Genomic DNA, 25,000 nt, shown 5'->3' on the forward strand with positions numbered 1-25,000 from the left:
CAATACACATTGCAGGGGAGATTAGCGATAACGATCAACTCCATACTCCAGTTGAAAGACGAGGTATTACATATCTGCCTGATAGCATGCATCATGCACAGCCATAGAAGGTGGGGGAATTATGTGCATTTAGCGAAACCCTAAGCTTCATAGCGAAATGAATCATTGTTCTAGTTATCTGGAAATGCAGCATGAAAGGGGTACTGAATATTCATTTTAATGGCCATACCTAACTGGTCCATAACCTCTGTTCCCCATACAGGGGTAGTGCCATATGTGCATCTCATGAGGGTGCACTGTAGGCATTAATAAAGGTTCTTTGCAGCGTCCCTTCGGGCCTTAACTGCAACCCCTTTCATTCCTTTTACTATACCTCCATTCATATTATATTTCTTCCATCTTGCTATTCGCCTTCTCCTAACACTTATTTCACAGTGCAACTGCGAGGTTTTCCTCCTGTTACAATTTTCAAACCTACCTACTCTCAGTTTCCTTTCCAGCGCTGAATGACGTCATAGGTCCCAGTACTTGACGTTTGGCATGAACTATATTCCAGTCCTATATTCCATTGCATAAAAGATGGCTCACCCAGAACGCTATCTTTTATGAACAGAAATCTAATTTTTCCGTTAATGAGACATTATCGCCAAGGAGAGCAGGCTTTGAGTGTGTGTGTGTGTGTGTGTGTGTGTGTGTGTGTGTGTGTGTGTGTGTGTGTTAAATAATTCAAAGTGATAACTTGACTTATCGTATATGGCTAAATATCGTTATGTTTTTGCCGCCACCCAACTCCCACAAAAAAAAAGAAAAAAAAAAAAAAAGCTTGTTGACACGTTTTGAGACGGAGAAATAATGAATATGGTAAGAGGTGCAATAAGATGTACATCTGTAAAGACCCTATAAAAACTGGGTAGCAGCAGCTTCTCTAATCTCTTTATCGCTTTTTTCCTACCAACCACTCTTTCCATATTCAAAAGCAGGAACTTTATTTCCATTTATATTATATTGTCTGTGTTGACTTTTCTGAGGGTTTGATAGACAGGCAAACAAACCGTGCACTACAATCAACGAAACAGCCTTTTCAACAAATAGAAACATAAATGTAAAAATAGAAACAACGTCTGCTGAAGCGCGTCAGCTAAACCATTATCCCACGACAACTTGTCCCAGGCGCAGGCCGGCGTGCATGAACGTTCATTTCAATAATTACAAAACGCCATAAACAAGAGCCTAATGAACGCGTCCCAGCACACGCTCGCCCATTACATCAACACCACCAGCAACAAAGGATCTAATTACCTCTCTTATAAAACGCCGCGGTGCTAAGTAGTGTACGAGACGTCTCCCATAGAAATTCTGAAAGGGCTCGAGGCGGCGAAGAAGGATCTGTGGCGGTCGCCCGGGGTCTTGGCACGCGGGCAGAACGGAAGCTGATGTTTCTAAAGCATTCCATATCCTTTATGAACGATTTGTATTTCCGTGTGAGCACACCATTATGATAAACGTTCGTATTCGTTATGCAAAATATTAGGATAACAATGAAGGGGTTTTACTGTTATGCATAATGAAAATAATCATGGGGTTAGCAAAAGCTATTACCTAAATTGTGGATACTGATGTGAAACAGCTAAGATAGGTAGAAACTCAAGACGAACTGTTATATATATATATATATATATATATATATATATATATATATATATATATATATATATATATTATTATACAATATATATATATAATATATATATATATATTATATGGAAAAAGACGTGCTTAAATGGTTCAAGAACCTTTCAAAAGGTTTATTTATTATATTATATGAAAGAAAACGTGCTTAAAATGGCTCAAGAAACCTTTCAAAAGGTTTGTTTATTATATTATATGAAAGAAGAAGTGCTTAAATGGCTCAAGAACCTTTCAAAAGGTTTATTATTATATTATATGAAAGAAGAAGTGCTTAAATGGTTCAAGAACCTTTCAAAAGGTTTATTATATTATATGGAAGAAAACGTACTTAAATGGTTCAAGAAGCTTCAAAAAGGTTGGCACTGATGAAAAGACGATTCATACTGTTCTGATTTATTGATTTGTAGACTTTTGGAATACATGCCAAGCACTGGGACAACTAAGGCCACTCAGCGCTGAAACTGGAATTGATAGTGAAACGGTTTGAAAGGTGGAACAGGAGGAAAACCTCGCAATTGCACAATGAATCAATTGTTACGAGAGGGTGGACAGTAAGATGGAAGAAAAAGAATATGAATGGAGGTACAATAAAAGGAATGAAAGGGGGTTGCAGATAGGGGCCGAAGGGATGCTGCAAAGAACCTTAAGGAATGCGTAAAGTGCACCGCGTGAGATGCAGTGGCGACACTACACCTCCTCTACGGGGCATACTGTTCAGAGGGGCTTTCTCACGTTGAGAGAGCCAGTCAGGAATTTCTCCAATTCGGCAACTCAAGGACGAAGGAAATGGAGATCGGGAAGGTGTTGGCTGGGTGGTGTGGAGGAGACACTGCGAGACTTGTTTAGATTTATGAAACAACTAATGTGAAGCATTACACACTGGGTTGGTCTTGGGTTCACCAGTTAAAGGAAGAACAGCTTAGCCTTGCCTGATTCTTTGGTGTGTGTGTGTGTGTGTGTGTGTGCTTGCTTGCTTGCTTGCATGAGTGCATTTGTGTCTACATTATCAGAGAAAAGCACTTTGTGGAAGGACTGATATAAGCTCAGTAAGCTCGGAGGGTTACAAAATTTTGATCTGAATCCTACAGTGGTTCTCAACCTTTTTTGGTTCATGTACCCTTCTACCATTTGTCAGAATGTCATCCCTCCCCGCCCTTTCCATAATTGTCTGCCTCAAAAGGTGCATTCCAAATGGTATGAAACACTAACGCAAACACTCAAGCTAGCGCAGAGAAAGCTCAGCGTGACCTCTCAGTAGTGCAGACCGATGCACAATGCGTTTTGTGCGGTTCTAGAGCCAATTTGAGCCTGCCAATCTGCGGACACCATTTCCCCCGGCCCCCATGAAACTCTGAAAATCCCCCTGGAGGTGGGGGAGAGTTCCCACCTGATTGAGAACCACTGTTCTAAGGTATTCCCATAGAATTGTCTTATGAAGGACACAGAGATAGAGATGGGTCTCTAAGTAGTGAACAGAAGATGCTGTTTCCAATATAAAGGTAGCAGTCATACTATGTTGTATGATTTATTTGTAAGAATTTGCTTTTCAGTGTGCTAATATCTGTGTATGCTCATATGAATACACATACTGCATCGAAAATCGCTTGATAGACATGGTTTCGCATTTAACTAGAAGACAATAAAAACAAGTACCCACCATCCTTTCTATCACTAATGTCTGACGCCTTAAACGGTGAAAGGGCTCTCATAAGTTAGAATAACTCGTCAAATATAGCTAACCATTAACACCATTAACACTTTCCTTTGTTCATCTGTCGAAGTTAATCACACACGTCTGTGAACGCAAGAGTAACCTGATGGGGGGGTGCAACTGAAGGACCTCTTCAGAAGTTTGCTTTCCCACGGATCGGACGATCTCCTCCCACTCTTTCTGGCCCTCTCCGTCTGAATGGTTTACTTTTCGCCCATGCCTATTCTCTCCCCCCGACCCCCAGAGTCCCCCTACCCTCATCATGGCACCCCCTCTTCCTTTGCATGCCACACTTGGGGTCCTCTCGCGTCCATATGCTTCCTTTTACGAGAAACGATCCTACAACCCTGCTTCTCTCTCTCTCTCTCTCTCTCTGTGCAGCATACCGGATACGGCTTCATAAGACCTATTATCTAATTATATTCAATATAGGTCTCTCTGTCTCTCCCTCTCTTCCCCCAGCCATTCCTTTTTTCTCTCTCTCTCTCTCTCAATTTACCCGTCTCTCGGTCACTGTTTGTGTGCGTGGGATCTTCCATCGTCCATTTTTCAATGAAATGAGAGACCATACTTCGTCGCTTGAATGCGCTTCATTGTTAGCTTTATTCACTTGTTTTTTTTTTAAAGCAAACGTCTTTGTCATCTCAAAACAGAAAACAATTTTAAGGTGGACGCTCTCCTGTTTATCTAGAATGACTTATTGAAAATAATACTGACACGTTTAAACTTAATTTGAAAATTGCAATGCCAAAACCTTAAAAGAAAACGTTTTGCTTTAAGCGACTCCATCCAAATCTTCCATGATAACCTATAGGAGTGACTGGCAGAAGCAATTTTGAAATATCTTGAAAAATGATGAGAAACACATCAACCATCAGCTGAAATAACGCGCAAGAAAACTTCACTCTCAAAGTTTAGCTGCTAATTAAGAGTAGTTGCTGTAAAACAGAGACTTGTTTAGCCTTTACGTGACGGATAAAAAAAAACAATGTTGTTGATCATAGAGAGAAAAATCCTACCCTTGCAGTGACAGCCAAAGCTTCCCACTGTAATGTCTCATAAAGAGAGAGAGAGAGAGAGAATACGGTCGCCAACTGAGGCTCCTTGAGTAAATACGGGTCATTAACTTTGTGAGTAATGAAAACGAAGAAGCCTGCCACCTCATTCCTCCGCTTTCGATATAACGGCAGCTCTCATTCATTATTCGTATGATGTGCCCTTGCAAATAAGTTCTTTCATGCATGTGTATATGCATACACACATTTATACTTCGCTTGATAAATCTGGATTTGCATCTGGTGGTAGTTGTAGTTGTATGGTGTTTTTACGTTGCATGGAACCAGTGGTTATTCAGCAACGGGACCAACGGCTTTACGTGACCTCCGAACCACGTCGAGAGTGAACTTCTGTCACCAGAAATACAAATCTCTCAGCCCTCAGTGGAATGCCCGAGAATGGAACCCGCGACCACCGAGGTGGAACGCTAATACCATACCAACCACACCGCTGAGGTGCTAGGATTTGCATCTGGCGAGAGGACAGGCACGGAATTATAGTTACTTGTTATAAAAATCAACAAATGTCCCACCGCTTTTCAATATTAACTTCATGCACCAGCTGAGTCCCAAAGGAACGAGGATGTCCTTTTCCTTGATACTTTTCATCCTGAACCTATTCTTACAAAATTTGCATTTCGCTCTAAGGGTGTTAACAAATTCTTGATAATCTTGATAGCTTTGGTGGAGAAGATCCTGATGGTTTTTTCCTTAAGTTTTTAAACAAAAAAAAGGTTTGAAGTGTGTTGTCTCCCAAGATTAGCAGGTTCTATGGACTTTAAGGTAAATGTAGTATCATTGTCGATGAGCTCAAGCTTAGCAATACAATGCTTGTCCGAAGAATGGCAAATCTGCAGACTGCAGTAACTACGGGCCAATTACTATATGACTTGGACCATCGACGGATGGTCTGTTGATTGCCACTTATTCATAACGTGTATTTTAATACAGATCTTTCATATCATTGTTTGTTTGTATGGTGTTTTTACACTGCATGGAACCAGTGGTTATTCAACAACGGGACCAAAGGCGTTACGTGAACTCCGAAACCACGTCGAGAGTGAACTTCTGTCACCTGGAATACAAATCTCTCAGCCCTCAGTGGAATGTCCGAGAATCGAACTCGCGGCCACAGAGGTGGCACGCCAACACCATACTGACCACGCCACTGAGGCGCTTGAGAAGATCCTGGTTGGTTTTCCCTTTGTAAAAAAAAAAAAAAAAAAAGTTTCAAGTATGTTGTCTCCCAAGATTAGCAGATTCTATAAGCTTTAAAGTCAACGAAGTATCTTTGTGGATGAGCTCAAGCTTAGCAATACAATGCTTGTCCGAAGAATGGCAAATCTGCAGAATGCAGTAACTACGGGCCAATTACTACATGACTTGGACCATCGACGGATGGTCTGTTGTTTGCCACTTTTTCATAACGTGTATTTTAATACAGATCTTTCATATCATTGTTTGTTTGTTTGTTTGTATGGTGCTTTTACATTGCACAAAACCAGTGGTTATTCAGCAACGGGACCAACGGCTTTACGTGACTTCCGAACCACGTCGAGAGTGAACTTCTATCACCAGAAATACACATATCTGACCCCTCAATGGAATGGCCGAGAATCGAACCCGCGACCACCGAGGTGGGCGCCAAATCTTCCATATTAACGATTCCCTTCTCCTGCCGAGAGGAACTAGATTTGCTGAACAGCAGCACCAATATGGAGTAAATGTTCCTCGCTGTCGAACTTCTCAGTTCCTGAGGTCCTTCATTCCTCACACCGTTGTACTGTGGAAGAGCCTCCCTGAGGATGCCGTGCAATTGAAATTTCAAAAGGTCAAGCGACAATGCAATGAAACGTTACCCTAACGCCATTGTCCTTGTATTTCAATAATCTGCTTACACTTTTATCAACATATTTATTAATTTGTTAATATATTTTGTCTTTTCGTTATATGTGAACTCTTCTTTCAATATTCCACGTTACTTTCAGTTACCTTTGAGTTTCAAGTCAATATCCCTTGTAGGCTTGTTCCATATGAATAGGGTTCATCTTCTGAATAATAATAATAATAATAATAATAATAATAATAATAATAATAATAATAATAATAATAATTACTCTTTATCAAACTCGCCTTGCGATTTTCATACAGAATTAGGATGGTGCTCTTCTTGATAATCAGACATATTTTTGTAAAACATGTACGAAATGCTGCAAATGTTTTTATTATCATTATATTCTTTAGAGGGGAGGAAAACCCCTAATTAAAAATTCTACCCCTTTTCCTTAAAATTTATATGCATATAGGTGCAAAATGTTTGAGAGACGTTATACTGAATATATGCATTTTTTCTCAATTTCAGTTTCAACTTGCAAATGACACAAGGATCTAGTTTGAAATGATAATAAGATTTGACGTTGTATTTCCAGGATGGGGGTATCAGCTATTAAAATCCACATGGAAGAAATGATAAATCTGATAATAGCTTTGACATTGTATTTCCAGGATGGGGGCATCAGCTATTAAAATCCACATGGAAGAAATGATAAATCTGATAATAGCTTTGACGTTGTATTTCCAGGATGGGGGCATCAGCTATCAAAATCCGCATGGAAGAAATTATAAATCTGAAGGAGAACGATGGCACTCTGCGCCCACAGAACCATGGTTAGTTAAGCATGATTTTAGTTATATATGTATGTATGGAAATATGTCATTTGTGTCTCATGAATACCGAGTAGCTCTGAAAGGTAGATTCTTGAAAGCGCTGCCATCTGCTCTTATTCAGCATGTTGAGAGAGAGAGAGAGAGAGAGAGAGATTGAGATCGAGAGAGAGAGAGAGAGAGAGAGAGAGAGAGAGAGAGAGAGAGAGATCTTGTTTTGCAACGTCTCTGCTTTTTCTAAAAGTTTGCTTGTCAAAACATCAAAGAGGCCGTTATCGTAGTACGAAGTGCACCGCGGCGTCCTTATTTATTGAATTCTGCAGTGTGGGATTTCAATAAACTCAAGTTTTGTTAACTTTGTTTCAGTACACCATTGTCTTCCAAGGACTAAAGATGCAGGAAATCAAATTGTTACCAGATCCCAACTGCTACTCCCAATTCTACTGAGCTTTTAACGGCAAATGAATAAGTATATCTTAATTTAACCAGACCACTGAGTTGATTAACATCTCTCCTAGGGCTGGCCCGAAGGATTAGATTCTCATTTACGTTGCTAGGAACCAATTGGTTTCTAAGCAATGGGACCTATAGCTTATTGTGGGATCCGAACCACATTATATCGGGAAATGATTAACCAGATCACTGAGCTGATTAACAGCTCTCCTAGAGCTAGCCCGAAGGAATTTTCATTTACATTACTAGGAACCAAATGGTTTCTTAGCAATGGGACCTACAGCTTATTGTGGGATCCGAACCATATTGTATCGGGAAATGAAGTTCTAATCACCATAAATACATTCCTCTGATTCCGCGAAGGCGGCAGTTGGAAGCGAACACTGGCTACCAGATCGGTAGGCGAGTAATGCAACCGACTCGTCCAGTGAGGAACGACGGCAAATGAATAATACCTCTTTATCTCCATGCAACAATTTCTCTTCATTTAATTGCAAATGAATACTACGCTTTATCTCCATGCAACGATTTCTATTCATCTAATTGTAAATGAATAATTCCTCTTCATCTCCATGCAACGATTTCTCTTCATTTAATTTTTTTTTTAATGTTTAAATCAATGATGCCAGCCACCCATTTCAACACAGTTTTCGGGTTCCCCTTTTTGAGTCCGATCTGCGAAGATACCAAGCGGTATTCGTGGGACGAAGATCGATACTCAACAGCCCAACCACGCCGTCTTAAAGCCTCCTGTCTCATGCTATTACTGCTACTGTTACGAATGCTACCGCTGCTAGTTTGCTCAGTATTTCATATGCAACGATTTCCAAGGAAGGAAGTTATCGTATCCGAAGTCCTCAGCCTGGATTGGTTAATAGTGTTGAATTTTATTTGTTGAACGGTATTGTATTCAAATCTGAATCAGTACTGTATCTGTGAGAATTATTCTGGTCTTCTCAAGGACCTAGATATGCAAAATACGTATGAATTACAAAAGGATGCTGCTGATAAAAATAGCAGAATTATATATAAAATGTCCAATCTTATTTGCCATAAAGATTTGGCTATACTGCACAATATTTACCACTTAAAATGGGCTAAAGAAAGAGGCGCGCTCTAAAGCAAACGATTCTCGCAGAAGAAGAAGAAGAAGAAGAAGAAGAAGAAGAAGAAGAAGAAAACAATATTCTTCGCAGACTAAGATACGAAGTAGCATCAAAATAATGTATCTGCGTAATGATATTAATTTTTTACGATATTCCTACGGTTTATACGAAAGAAACACACAAACACGAGATACACAAAAGTGAGAGGGGAAAAAAAAAGTCGACCTGAAACTTTTTAATCAAGCAGCAACGTAGAGCAGAAAAGTTCGATGAGAGACTGCTGATTCTTTTTTTCTTTTTTTTGCTCCACTGGTAGGAAGAATGGAATGGAATACTTGATTTAGGCGTAAAACCAAGCACTGGGACCCATAGGATCATTCGGCGCTATGATGAGAATGAATGAAAATGGAAATTATATCAACAATGAGTTTATAATAGAATTCTAAAGGTCAATTTAAAAAAAAGGGTAAAATCGAAGAGATTTAATTTCTAATGGAATTCAAACTGCCGTAAATAATAAAAAGAAGATATTATCTTGTCACAAGATTTCTGCTGTTTGCCGCGTGAAAATGGAAAATTGTAATATGAAAAAGGAAATAAGACAAGTTAATTTTTCTCAGCTTACGTTTTAATGGGTAAATGTTTATTTATCTATACCTCATTGGGATATTTTAAAGACCACACAATATATATATATTATATATATATATATATATATATATATATAAATATATATATATATATATATAATCTCTACGATTTTAAAACAACAATGGTTTTTTTTCCATTCAAACCGGAATAAGTCTGAACTGGGCGTAAAAAATCACTTTTTTTTTTTTTTTTTTTTTTTTTTTTTTTTTTTTTAAGGAAAAGTGTTGAGCAGCATATGCGTCACTGCAAGCACACATTTGGTAATGAATTCCTCCTATTTGAGAGTAGAAATAAATTCTTCCTATTTGAGAGTACAAAGTACGGAAGGGGGTGGGGTGTGGTGGGGTGGTGTGAGGGGTGTTACCGTCATCTCCCCCCGGACGCAAAGCTTACCACCAACTATTTTCGTACTTTATTCGCGTAATGTCTGGTCCTCGTCTGCGACAGGTCTCAAACTGCCAAGACCAGCTGCATGAAGTCTGGAACAGACCTCTACTTTTCTGGAAGTATTTTTGCCCAAAGGGCTGGCCTCAAAGGCAAATGTGTGCGTATGTCATTGCAGGTGTGTGTGTGTGTATTTGTTTCTGAGAGAGAGAGAGAGAGAGAGAGAGAGAGAGAGAGAGAGAGAGAGTAGGAGCAAGGTGTTTATTGATCATGACCTTCTAGGAAGGAATTCGTCCTCACTATCGGCCACTGAATATTAATTAGAAATAATATCGTATTACAGAGAAGATAAATCCGCCAGTGTTCATGTTTTGAAAATTACTTTCTTATTGTTTGAATTTCACAGTAGTATTATTTGGTAGCTCTGTTTTGACAATCAATAAGTATTTGAAAATAGATGAAAAAACCGGATATTCCTTATTGTTTACCACATAAAGTCCAGTGTGTCCCAGTGTACCATGTCTTTGAAAAATCCGTTCCACGTTTCTACATATAAATATGAAATTTATGTTCATATACAACTTTATGCAAAGAGAAGAATAATGAATGATAAAATTTTCTATTGTGTATTAATACTGACCTTGAGCGTTAACTTAAAAATCAAACTTTTTAGCTCTATGCAATCAACATTCATTGACTAATTTCAACTGACAATACAACCAACCTACAAAGCTTTCGGAAAGAAAGCTTTGTACGGAAAGAAAGGCTGAAAAGTTCCTTTCTCTTTCTTTTAAAACTCGGCTCACAAAAGCCTCTCCATTTGGGAGAGAAAGGTTCTTTACGAGATCATCTTGACGGTTCCAACAGCGACCCAAAAAATGGGGCTCCCACTCAGGGGCGTTGCTGAGAGGGGCGAGGACGGCCTTCTTATTGCCCACTGGGTGGTCTTGGGCACGAGGCAGAAGCACAGAAATTAACGGTGACATTTAACAAGAATATTTAAATCATCATTTGAATTTCCTGCAAGGAGCTGAGAGCCTCCTGCTTGGTCCTTGGTGGGTTGTAAAGGTCTGAGAAAGATCTGAGATAAAATGGGAATCTTTCCTTCCTTTTCCTCTGAAGAAATCTTCAGCTGCTCGTGAAAGGGCTGGGATTTTATTTGTGAAATCCAGGAAAGAGTATTACTTTTCATTTTGATTTTTTCATGTCTGCCAACACACGTGTGAAGGTTTCGTTGTTCGTCTCCAACGTTATGAATTTTATCGCTGCTATCACTACTATCTTCATCCGATCTGTAATTTTTAGTGTCAAGAATTGGTGTATTCTATGCCAGCGAAGGGAAACAAGATCTCCAAACCAAAGACCAAACTGTCCTCTCTACACAAGATCAAATCACAAAATGAAAAATTCATACAATCCTGCCCAGCAAAATTCAACAATTTCTTGTCAGATATTTTGTGAATATGGCCCAGTTTGGGCTCTATTGAACCTAGGTCCGAACTTTTTTTCTCTGTCTCTACCCGAAGGTTCAGTTATTGTTATTATTATGGATAGTATTGATGTCGTTGTTGAGAAAAAAGAACACGATGCTCACTGTCCTTTTAATACTGTATCGCTCCATCAATCAAGTGAGTTCTGTGTCTTCCTGTCCCGCCCCCCTCCCTTTTAACACCTCTGAGTCATATACTCTTTTCGCCAACTTATTGTTCTCCTTTCTCCTAACGGAACCAAATCATCTCGATGCACTAACCACTATTTTTCCTCTTATTCAACCTAGTCTCCATTTCCTTACCCTAACTATTCCTATCAACTATTCTCTTGGAACCGATCCGTCTTCCAGAATATACTTTACAAGCATGAGTCAAGACACCGACTCACAGCTACTCATACATATTAATATGAAGTTTATGTTCATATACAACTTTATGCAAAGAAAAGAATAATGCATTTGCAACTATGATTCTTTTGGTCTTTCCTTCACTCAGTTTGGTCTTTCCTCATCCTACCACTTCCTACCCTCCCATACCCGCACTGTTTGTTTATTTGTATGGTGTTTATACGTTGCATGGAACCAGTGGTTATTCAGCAACGGGACCAACGGCTTTACGTGACTTCCGAACCACGTCGAGAGTGCACATCTATCACCAATAATTACGTGGCTTCCGAACCTCATGTGGCGTGATCGCTATGGTCCTGGTCTGCCACCTCGGTGGCAACGAGTTCGATTCTCGGGCATTCCACTGAGGAGTTAGAGATGTGTATTTCCGGTGATAGAAGTTCACTCTCGACGTGGTTCGGAAGTCACGTAAACCGTTGGTCCCGTTGCTGAATAACCACTCGTTCCATGCAACGTAAAAACACCATGCAAGCATAAACAAACAAACAAACTGAATGTAAGAGATAATGCTTACGGTTGTGGAAAGGAATGAGAAATGCCATAGCTGCTATTGGAAAAGGATATCGATTCCAACCTCGAACCATCCATAATCGAAAAGTTGGCCAGACTTTTTTGATAACCAGAGCGCATTCAAGGCGGAAATGAAAAAAAAAAAAAAATGTACGCCTCGACTTTCTTCTGGAATTTACGCCGTGGGATTTCAAATTGTGAAAACGCTGATTGTGTGTGTGTGTGTGTGTGTGTGTGTGTATGGAAAACTTTGTTTTTATTTTTGTTTGTGAATAAATAATTTTGTTTATTTGGTGTGAAAAACTTTATTTTAATTTTTGTTTATACATTTTCCTTTCCTTCCAGCTAGCCTTTTTATGATAAACAGTCTCTAGTGGCTTTATCCCTACCTATAAGTTGTACAGATGGTCCACTTTTGCCTTATCTACAGCCCTTCCAGTGGCTACGTGACTCCATATAGGGTACAATTTATTGTCTATGAAGAAAAGTTTATGGTCTGACCAAACAACCATGACCTGGTTCTGCATCGAAGAAGAGGCGACGGTGGGGTATAAACGGATGTCTGACTTAATCTTCCGTATCTTGGCGATAGTAGATTATGAAAGAGAGGGATAAAGACCACAGGGAAAGGAGACGTCGATATTTTTCTTCCGTCACGGTGTCCCTCTCCCACGTTCTGGCGTTCGACAATTTCTTCCCTCGTTTTCTTGCCTTTACTTCAAGTGAAGGAACAGCAAGATAGTATATTATTATCATCATTACTTCAGTAGACGAAAACTATTCAAATGGAACAAGCACAGCACACAAGGGCCATTTGACTTGAAATGCAAGCTTCCAAAGAATGTTGGTTTCAACCTCCCACCGCAAACCACATTCTGCAGCAGTAACTGATCATGATGCAGAGCCAGCAATTTCTCTCTCTCTCTCTCTCTCTCTCTCTCTCTCTCTCGTGTGTGTGTGCCTCTTGTTATCGAACCTCCCTTGGTTGCTTTTCATGTGCTCATAAATATTCTGGAACACAATCTTGAAAATATGAAATACATTGTATGAATAAATGTTCGAGGCCTCTCATAATTTTGAAATGATAAATGGGTGTATTTTTTGTCTCATATCCAAATGCAAAGCCTCATTTCCATCATGCAAGTCTAAACATACCAGGGTTGTTTTTTTATCAGTATTTTTTTTTTACTTTTTTTTCTTTTTTGCTTGCGTCTGACATGCGGTGATGTGTCTGTGTTCTCCAGGTTTCTCGTTTTTGCTAATTGCATCTGCCATTCTGTCTGTATGCATCTGTCTGGGTGTCTGTCTTCCTCCCTGACTTTGTTCTTTCACGCCGCGTTTTCTCTTTCCGTTTGTTTTTGCATTTTAGTTGGGGTACGAAAGAGAGGAAAGGTGGCTTTCGTTTGCATGAAAAACAGTATATTTTCTTACCCTTAAACCCGTTGCACGCGCGCATTGTTCAATCCGCCTGGAGAGGCTCAGCTTTAATACTTGTATGGTATATGATGGAATTGAAATGAGAGAGAAAAAATATTTAAATAGTCGGCGAAATGAGAATTTTGCAGGACCCCTCATCCTTATAGGAAGGGAAGAGTTGAAGCTGAAGCTGAATCGGGCTATCTGTTATCTCGGGAATGACAATGACAACGACCGAATACTAAGTGAGAGAAAGTCGGAGGACTTGGCGGTCCAGGAGCAAGTTAGGTCATCAGCCGGAAGCTCTAGAAGGAAAATTATGTAAATGCGGCTGACCAATAACATGAGGGACATGGACTCTAGGAATGGAATATAGTACGTAGAGTCAGGGACATGGAATGTAGAAGCCCTGGGACCTATGAGGTCATTAGGCGCTGGAAGGGGAAATCTGAGAGGTAGGTAGGTTTGAAAGGTGTAGCAGGAGGAAAACCTCTGCTTATATGGAAAATAACTGATAGGAGAGTATGGATAGGAACATGTTAGAGAGATCGTATGAATGGAGGGGAGGTAAAATAAACGGAAGGGGTTGCAGCTAGAGGCCGAAGGGCTGCAAGGAACCTTCAGTAATGCCTACAGTGCAACCCGTGAGGTGCACTGACGGCACTACCAACCCTACGGGGTATAAGGCACATTGCAGAATATTGAGACAAGATGAAAGCTGGGGGCTGACGATGCCTATGTATGCGACAATTAAGGAGAGCGTACATCTCATAGTCAACGTTAAAGCTCCTCTATAATTCGTGGGAAGGTACTGACAGGTGAGATGCAATTAAACATGTGGGAGCCAGATGGAATAAAAGAATCTATTTTGGGAGTGGCCAGAACTGTTTCCCTAAGATCTAAACGTATATAAAGGATAAATGGGCAGGCGGCACATCCAAATATAGAGGCGGCCTTTTATGAAGACTTGTATTTTTTTCTGAGTCGAGAAAAATGAATGTCATAAAAGTATGTCTGTGAAGAATGAGTCTCGTTTTTCAACGAACTTAACCCTATTTACGTAAATGATTTGAAACTGGGATGACTGTAAATAAAGACGTCATATTATTACATAAAATTCCAGCATCTAAAATTGAGTTTTTTTTCCAAATTTTCTAGTTTTACTGGCTAAACCTTTGCATTTACTTTCGCTCGGTTACTCGATGCATTTTCGAATAAGTTTACGCTGAAGACTTATAAGAAGGCGACATAGCTGTTATCTGCAATGGCTGCTGATTAACCAAAAACGTCAGAACCATGAAAAAGAGTAACCCGTTCGGTCACAGATAGTGAAATTATCCTAATGAATATGTGTGAGAGAGAGAGAGAGAGAGAGAGAGAGAGAGGAGAGAAGAGAGAGGAGAGAGAGAGAGAGTCATGAATATATATATATATATATATATATATATATATATATATATATATATATATATATATATAATATGTGTGTGTACGTGTGTGTGTGTGTGTGTGATGTGTGAGAGAGAGAGAGAGAGAGAGAGAGAGAGAGAGAGAGAGAGAGAGAGAGAGTAATGAATATATATATATATATTATATATATATATATATATATATATATATAGTATATATATATATATATACATATGTATGTGTGTGTGTGTGAGAGAGAGAGAGAGAGATCAACGCCAACCATACCATACGTCTGGGAAAAAAGAGAGAAAGAGAGAGAGTGGAAAAAGAGAGAATTAATCGTCGGGATTCTCATGAACTTGAGGCAGACACCGAGAGATTATATCCTCCCTCGAAAGTGACGCTCCTCTGCAATATCCTTTAATATCTTCCCGAAGAATAATCAGACTCTTATCTTCTGATTTTCCCTCGAATGTAGCGGCACATTTTCCCCCGAAGAATTTTGCCGACGCTGATTGTGCGACGCTTTTGCCGGCAGAAAATCGGGAATTTCTCGGGACAGGATTCTCAAGATCTTGGACTTTGCGTTCTTAATGTTATTGCTACACTTACACGAATCCGCAGCTTGAGTTTAATCTGATCGTACTTAGGCTATGGTTTCTTTTAAACTGGTTGCTTTTGCCCGAATACAAGTCGAGTTTGGGGCAAAATTATGTTACGCTGGTCCTAACGAAGTTTCCACAAGTGGACTAAACGAATTCTGTGATAATGTCAGCGGCGCAAAAATATAAAGAAAAACTTCCTATTAAAAAGCAAGGAGGGAGCCTTTTCTTCTGTTTTAAGCTGGCCATACACACCCAACTGGCATCGGGTTTGTCCTGCCGCGGTTAGGGCGCGCTCCAGTCCGCTTGGGTATTGTCCAAGGTGGAAGAAGAACTCTTCTTCCACCTTGGGTATTGCCCATACACGCTGGTGACTTGAGAGGGCAGGGTTAATATGCAGTGGCCGGTTCCTTTCAGTTCTGTGGTGTCCTGATATAGTGAGTGTTTTTCATGGCACCAAGTAAAAGAAAGATAAGTGCAATAATGATAATAGCACTCCTGCAAGACGAATACGAGCATGAAATAAGCAAGAAAAATCGTATAGTATGGGTGAAACCATGGCTAAGAAATAGAGGTTTTATCATATGACTCTATTGAAAGAATTAAAGGAAAATAACCCGGAAGATTATAGAAATTATCTTAAAATGACTGATGATGTCTTCGGAGACCTTTTATTCCTTATGTCTCCCAATATAACAAAGACAGATACAGTAATGAGGAAGCCTATACCTGCTGAGGAAAGGTTAATACAACATTAAGGTTCCTAGCAACGTTTCTTGGTCTGCTGTAAAGAGCAATAAATCAAAATACGACAACTTGGGCACATATAGTACATAGGATTGAGACTGCAAGGTTAATGTAGTAACCCATATCCACATCGATTGTTTTCCTAGGCTTTACCACTGAAGACTACTACCGCGCCCCTCTGGTCGGTAATTTACTTGTTAAGGGGTAAATGGCCTCCGTATTTAGCCTAGTACTAGCTCCTTGTGGATGAAAAAAAAAAAGATGAACAAAAGACTATATATATAATGCACTACCCGGGGGAGTAGGGGGGCCAAAACTGCAGACTACTTGACTTACACGCGGGCTCTCGCGTTTACGTACTGAAATCACATCTTGGCATATCTTAGTGTGCAAGCCAAGCATCCCAAATTACATTTCTATTAAGTAGAATCGAATCCCTTGTATTAGGTCATCATTTTCATATACGTTATATAATCTGTTCCTTACCTTGAGACATTCCATATTTTAGAGCTCTGACTGAGAGCTTCTTCATTTTTTAGAGCTCTGACTGAGAGTAGTTTCATTTTTTTACAGCGACTGAGAACTACTTAATTTTTTAGAGCTCTGACTGAGAGCAGTTTCATTTTATAGAGCTCTTACTGAGAGCTGTTTATTTTTTAGAGCTCTGACTGAGAGCTTCTTCACTTTTTAGAGCTCTGACTGAGAGCTTTCTCATTTTTTACAGCTCTGATTGAGAGCTTTTTCACTTTATAGAGCTCTGACGGAGAGTTGTTTCATTTTTCAGAGCTTTAACTGAGAGCTGTTTCATTTTCTAGAACTCTGACTGAGAGATTTTAATTTTTTAGAGCTCTGACTGAGAGTGTTTTCACTTTTTAGAGCTCTGACTGAGAGCTTTTTCACTTTTTAGAGCTCCAAGAGCTTTTTCATCCTCATGGGGAAATATATCAGAAAGAAAGGAAAACTGTTTAGAGCTCTGACTGAGAATTTTTTTTTTTCACTTTTTAGAGCTCTAAGAGCTTTTTCATCCTCATGGGGAAGTATATTAGAAAGAGAGGAAAAGTTTCGCGTGGGCATTTGAAAAAGAAAACGGCAGGTTGAATGAGCTTCCAGACACCTTATAGTTTTCTGACCAGATAGTTTTTTCTGAAATGCTGCTGTCTTGGGTTCCTCGTCATAGCTAAATACTTTCGAAAACCATTTCAGTGGGGTGTCCTCTCAAAATGAGAATACACACGAAAACACACACACACGCGCGCGCGCATCCACGCAATGGCAGTAGTAAGTGTGATTTAGGTGCATTACCCCTGCAAGAAGTAAAACTATTTTAAGGGTGCTTGCTATATAGAAAATGGCATACATTCTCTATTTCCTCGTCATAGCTAAATACTTTCTAAAACTACTTCAGTGGGTTGTCCTCTCAAAATGAGAATACACACGAAAACAAACAGACACACACACACATACACGCATCCACGCAAAAGAAGCAATAAGTGTGATTTAGCTGCATTACCCCTGCAAGAAGCAGGGTGCTTGCTATATAGAAAACGGTATACATTCTCTATTCCCACACTATTAATCTTTTATTTTAATATATATGAATGATAGGTAAGGCAAAATGGCGTTACAGCATACAGCTGAGTGAAATGTTATTTTTCTCCTTTTGCAAATATTTCCTTCTAGATTTTTTGGTCAATGTACATTTTCATCTGTAGAATAGGACGAGTATGATCACGTCGGCTAAATCCAACATTTTTATTTCCAGGTCCAACGATGGTGAATGTCTCCCTGGTGCTGCACTCCCTGGTCATTGATGATAAGAGACAGGTAGGTCAAATGATTACACACACACACACACACATACACACACACTCTCTCTCTCTCTCTCTCTTTAGATAAGCCTTTCTGACGGTTTACTGCTGAGCAACTTTATCAGGCACTGTTTACGTCGTTGGGACGAACCCAGTAATCCGATGCGTGATTTTCGCTGTGATATTTCTAGACGAGCGATTTCATTACAAAAGCAGTATCTTATTAAGGGCTTTGAAAGGATCTGGACTAATATGTATTTAATAACACCAGCATCTAAATATCTAAGACAAAGAACGGTTCGCTCTATCAAATTCATTATATGCTCCGGCGTTTTACAGAGATCAATGAATACAAATTAAATGTTGCCATGGTGAGAGCATTCGATTCTACCTGGATTTTGCGCTCTAATGGTCCATACCCAAGAGCCAAATAGGTTATTAATCTCTTGTGGAAGGAGATATTTTTTTTAAATTTTACATCTCAGGGTCATCTGCCATCATATAATGTCATGGCAGTCTGTGTAATGAGAGTTGCTGCAGCAGTAATATGTTGTTTTTGATTAAGCTGGCCTTATGCCAGCACGGGCTCTTGCTCATAGAACAGCCCGTGAGCAGTAGTAGCAAGCGTAAAACGCGTACATTAGCCCCCTAAAAAGTATCAGTAGTTTGGGATACAATAGAATTTACCGCAGACAGGTTCATGGGTCCCTAGGTGGGAGATAATGCTCTATAAATGCCACATGAACCTTGTCTCCTGAAGCCGGTATTAACCGCGTTTTCAATTAAAAATACTCACAGATAGAACTGGAACTAGTCTTGTTACTAATGACCTCGAATTTGCAGCCTCATAGGATCTGCTGAGATGGGCAAATGCTGAGAAATGACAAAATACTAAACATTTTTATCCACCTTTATTCTCTATTAAACATTTAACTTCTTCGTCATGATATCAGCACATTTGCCAGTCTATGAACAGCCACATATTCCCTGCAAACGGTCATATATATATATATATATATATATATAATATATATATATATATATATATATATACATATATATTAAATGAACACTTGATCCCAAACAGGATAATACATACATACATATATATATATTATACATATAATGTGTTATATATTAAATACATACTTATGTAGATGTATTCATACAAATATAATTGCGGTGCGTACAACCACAAATATATTCACATAATTACATATACATATGTATACAATAAATAGTTCAATAAATATGTATGTGTAAATATATATATATATATATATATATATATATATATATATATATATATATATATATATATATATTGATTATACACATACATTTCAGATTCTATTTATTTCTATATGTAAGATAGATACGTACTCGAGGAAGAATAAAACGGGTCTTGATGTCGTATCATTTAATTCCGAGTTGAGAGATGAGAGTTAATCTTACTGGCGTTTAAAAAAACTTCCGAGAGCTTGACGTAAAACTCGGTCATAATTAGAGTTAATTAATCTTTTTTTTTCTCCTCACGATGAATTCATTAATTAGGTTCTCACCAGATTCTTAGGAAATCATTTTCGTGAATTACGTGGCAATTCCTCTCCTTGTCCGTTTCCTCTGAGCGAGTTCGCTTTCCAGGACACAGACTGAATTTCTTCGCAATATTATGTTGCTTTTTATTTTTCAATTTTTTATATATTTTTTTTAAAGAATTTTCTGTGATGTGAAATTCTGGTATATTTTGGATCTGGTATGTATGTTCTATATTCCTATCGGCACAAGTTTAACTATTGACTAATCTTATCTTCGGATATTTTGCAAAATTTAGTCTCTCTCTCTCTCTCTCTCTCATACCACTGTAACTGCACAGCATGTAGGATCAACAATAATAAGTTATGGATAATATATATATATAATATTATATATATATATATATATATATTTATATATATATATATATATATATACTATATACATATATGTATATGTATATGTTACCAAGGTTCCAACCTCGGTACATTTTAAAAGTATGTTGGTAGCATATATACTATATATATATATATATATATATATATATATATATATATATATATATATATAAACAGAAGACCATCAGAACATCATGACGTTTAACAAGCAATTGAATAAACAGGGTAAAAATATTGCTTCAGAGGTCCCAGACTCTTAAGTTTGTGTTATAACATTTGAAATCAAATTCAGGCCACATATTATCACGCGATACTTTCTAATGGAGTGATCATCATGGAAACCGGTTTTGTTAAATAATTTCAAATGAACAAGTAAGATTCACACGAAAATGGAACAGGGATTTTTGGTGGAGGAAGGTCGCTCAAACTTTGACCCTTATTTTTTCCACCATTATCTTATCTTGTTCTGTTTTCCTGAGATCCTTGTCATAGAAATGTTAACTTTTGTCTCCACTCAGCTGAGTTCCTTGTTATAGAAATGCTAACTTTTGTCTCCACTCTGCTGAGTTCCTTGTTATAGAAATGCTAACTTTTGTTTCTACTCTGCCGAGTTCCTTGTTATAGAAATGCTAACTTTTGTTTCCACTCTGCCGAGTTCCTGTCATGGAAATGCTAACTTTTGTCTCCATGTGAGGTACTATGTTATGGAAATGTAACTTTGGTTCTCCACTCTGCTGAGTTCCTTGTTATAGAAATGCTAACTTTTGTTTCTACTCTGCTGAGTTCCTTGTTATAGAAATGCTAACTTTTGTCTCCACTCTGCTGAGTTCCTTGTTATAGAAATGCTAACTTTTGTCTCCACTCTGCTGAGTTCCTTGTTATAGAAATGCTAACTTTTGTCTCCACTCTGCTGAGTTCCTTGTTATAGAAATGCTAACTTTTGTCTCCACTCTGCTGAGTTCCTTGTTATGGAAATGCTAACTTTTGTCTCCACTCTGCTGAGTTCCTTGTTATGGAAATGCTAACTTTTGTTTCCACTCTGCTGAGTTCCTTGTTATACAAATGCTAACTTTTGTCTCCACTTGCTGAGTTCCTGTTCAGGGAAAGCTAACTTGGGACTCCCTCTGCTGAGTTCCTTGTTATAGGAATGCTAACTTTTGTCTCCACTCTGCTGAGTTCCTTGTCATAGAAATGTTAACTTTTGTCTCCACTCAGCTGAGTTCCTTGTTATAGAAATGCTAACTTTTGTCTCCACTCTTCTGAGTTCCTTGTTATAGAGATGCTAACTTTTGTCTCCACTCTGCTGAGTTCCTTGTTATAGAAATGCTAACTTTTGTCTCCACTCTGCTGAGTTCCTTGTTATGGAAATGCTAACTTTTGTCTCCACTCTGCTGAGTTCCTTGTTATAGGAATGCTAACTTTTGTCTCCACTCTGCGATTCCCTTGTTATAGAATGCTAACTTTTTGTTTCCACTCTGCTGAGATTCCTTGTTATGGAAATGCTAAATTTTGTCGCACTCTGCTGAGCTTCCTTGTTATGGAAATGGCTAACTTTGTCTCCACTCTGCTGAGTTCCTTGTTATAGAATGCTAACTTTGCTTCCACTCTGCTGAGTTCCTTATGGAAAGCTAACTTTTTTGTCTCCATCCTGCTGAGTTTACCTTGTTATGGAAATGCTACCTTTTTGTCTCCACTCTGCTGAGTTTCCTTGTTTATGAATGCTAACTTTTGTCCCTCCACTGCTGCTGCGTTCCTTGTTATGAATGCGGAACTTTTGTCTCCACTCTGCTGAGTTCTTGTATAGAAATGCCTAACTTTTGTCTCCACTCTGGCTGAGTTCCTGGTATAGAAATGCTAAATTTTTTCCTCCACTCTGCTGAGTTCCTGTTATAGAAATGCTAACTTTTGTCTCCACTCTGCTGGTTCCTTGTTATGGAAATCTAAACTTTTGGTCTCCACTCTGCTGAGTTTTTTTCGCTTGTTATGGAAATGCTAACTTTTTTTTCCACTCTGCTGAGTTCCTTGTATACAAATCTCACTTTTGTCTCACTCTGTGCTAGGTTCCTTGTTTATGGAATGCTAACTTTCGTCCTCCACTCTGCCTGCTGAGTTCCTTGTAAGGAATGCTAACTTTTGGTCTCCACTCTGCTGATTCCTTTGTCCATAGAAATGGAAAACCAATTTTTTGTCTCCACTCTGCCTGAAAAGTTCCTTGTTCCAGAGAAATGCTAATTGTTTTCCAACTCCGCTTTGATTTCCTTTGTAAGAGAAATGCTAATTTTTGTTTCCACTCTGCTGAGTTCTTGTTCTAGAAAATGCTAACTTTTGTTTCCATCTGCTGAGTTCCTTGTTATAGAAAGCGAACCTTTTTGTCCTCCACTCTGCTGAGTTCCTTTTATTAGAAATGCTACTTTTGGTTTCCAAACTCTGCTGAAGTTTCTTGTTATAGAAATTTTGCTACTTTTTGTTTTCCACTCTGCTTGAGTTTTCCTTGTTATTGGAAATGCTAACTTTTGTTTTACAAACCTGCTGAAGTTCCTGTTTATTTTTGGAAATGCTAACCTTTTGTACTCCACTCAGCTTGAGTTCCTCTTGTTATGGAAATGCAATTTTTTGTTTTCCCACCTCTGCTGAGTTCCTTGTTATACAATGCTAATTTTGTTTCCACTCTGCCTGAGTTCCTTTTATAGGAAATGCTAACTTTCTTTTGTTTCCACCTGTGAGTTTCCTTGTTATGGAAATGCCCTAACTTTTGTTTTTCTACTCGCTTGATTCCTTGTTAGGAAAATGCTAATTTTTGTTTCCAACTCTGCTGAGTTCCCTTGTTATGAAATCTAACTTTTCTTTCCCCTCTGCTGAGTTTCCTTTTTATACAGAAATGCTAACTTTTGTCTTTTCCACTCTGCCTGAGTTTCCTTTTGTTTTATAGAAATGCTAACTTTTTGTCTCCCATTCTGCGGTTTTTGAGATTCCTTGTTATAGAAATTTTTGCTAACTTTTTCTTCCATCTGTTCTACTGTGCCGAGTTCCTTGTTATAGAAATGCTAACTTTTGCTTCCACTCTGCTGAGCTCCTTGTTATAGAAATGCTAACTGTTTCCACTAACGCCCAGTTCCTTGTTTATAAGAAATGCTAACATTTGTTTCTACTGCGCTGAGTTCCTTGTTTTAGAAATGTTATTGTTTCCGCTAATATAGACTATTCTCTCAACCGACAGGTACTCGAGCTCTCCGGAGATCTACACCAAGAATGGGATAACCCAGGTCTCGAGTTCACGGTCAGCGCCGTTGCCTTACTGGGAAATTCCATTCCCCTGACTGGTAAGTACCGGATAATGGTTGGAAACCTTTTAAAACTATCAAATGATTAATGGCATATTCTAAAATGCTAATTAGATGAAAGAGTAGGTGATCGGATGATCAGGTAGTGTTGTAAAAAAAAGTATATCCTAGTTTTACCAGACCACTGAGCTGATTAACAGCTCTCCTAGGGCTGGCCGAAGGATTAGATATTTTTACGTGGCTAAGAACCAATTGGACACCTAGCAACAGGACCTACAGCTTACTGTAGGATCCGAACCACATTATATAGAGAGATGAATTTCTATCACCAGAAATAAATTCCTCTGATTCCGCGCTGATCGAACCGAAAATCGAACTTCGGACCACCGGATTGGTAGCCGAAGCGCGAAAACAACTCGTGCAACGAGGAACTGGCAGTACTGTAATAAAACCTAAAAGTTATTAACAAAAGGATGGTCAAAAATTCACATTATTTACCGTATTTCATCTATGAAAAATAAGCAATTTATTATAAAACGACACTGGAAATGAGTGAATGATGTGCACATAAAAAAATATTAAGATGGTTCTCGGTAACAATAATAGCCAACCGCTATTACTTTTACTTTATATTCTTTTACTTCCGTTCGTTGTGAAAAAACCGATGGGCTTACGTACTATACTATGCTATTGCAGAAGAGTCATCCGCCTGATTCTCATAACTGCAAAATCTATATCTTCCTTAACGACTTGTATTGTTGCACTGCTACTGTCGCTACTCTACAACTACTACAACTACTACTAACGATAATAACAAAAGCAATTTTATGATAAGGCATAGAAGCACGCGTCCATGATATCTCAGCTAGTCAAATGACACACAAAGTCCTTTTAGGAATGAAGGATCATTGACATCATACCTTGGAACCCTCGGTCGTAACTTAAATCACCACTTTTCTTCATTTACCAGCAAGGAAACATCGCAGTCTTACTATTTCCAATATTTTTTTTTATTCAAGACGCTACTTTAATCTCCTAAATCCTTAATCTCCTGAAATCCTTAATCTCCTCAAATCCGAGCTTCCCTATGCAGAATAGGGCAGAGATCTTTTAATGTAATACTCTCTTCCCCTACGCTTGAAATGGTAAATAGAATTAGAGAAAAATCCATCTCCCATCCCATACGTTTTCTATAAAGTCTCCAATCTATACATTTGAATTTATTGTTGACAGCGAATGGGAGATAAGAGTAGGACTAGGAGGCATAAATTCGCATTATAAAAAGGGATTGTATGATAAAATAATTCTGTTTAATAAAAATGATCATATACATTTGTTCATTTTACTGAATGTATGGTCATTTTACTGATTATGTCATGAGTACTTCAGGCTTTTGAAATCTGTCTCTGCTTCTTTTACTTTGTCAACTTTTTATTCTCTAGGGAGAAGGCCTATTGCTTTCATCGAGGGGTTGACTCATGCCTCTTTTCCTCTATTTCCGAGTCTAGACTACACGAGGGCATTTGTTTATACAGTCCTCCGATTCTTATTCTCAGAGGGAGAATTCTGAAAGTACACAAACTTCATTTACCTACGTGTTTCGAAACTTGATGCCTCTGGGCGCGTTTGCCATTTTCCAGATTTGCAAGCTTTGCATCGGTCATGCGTAAGCTAACTGTTGG

General features: G+C 38.6%; 1 protein-coding gene across 1 annotated transcript in view; it reads left to right on the plus strand.

Moving 5' to 3' along the window:
• The window catches only part of LOC135206198 (glycine receptor subunit alpha-3-like), a 103,564-nt gene that overhangs the window by 57,887 nt on the left and 20,677 nt on the right, over window positions 1-25,000 (plus strand). Inside the window, exons 2-4 of the mRNA XM_064237530.1 lie at window positions 7,037-7,122; window positions 18,058-18,119; window positions 23,255-23,357. Of these exons, the coding sequence (XP_064093600.1) occupies window positions 7,037-7,122; window positions 18,058-18,119; window positions 23,255-23,357 (251 nt within the window). The remainder of the gene's footprint in view (window positions 1-7,036; window positions 7,123-18,057; window positions 18,120-23,254; window positions 23,358-25,000) is intronic.

The sequence above is a fragment of the Macrobrachium nipponense genome, chromosome 29 (assembly GCF_015104395.2).
Source record: "Macrobrachium nipponense isolate FS-2020 chromosome 29, ASM1510439v2, whole genome shotgun sequence".
Classification (NCBI taxonomy): Eukaryota; Metazoa; Arthropoda; class Malacostraca; order Decapoda; family Palaemonidae; genus Macrobrachium; species Macrobrachium nipponense.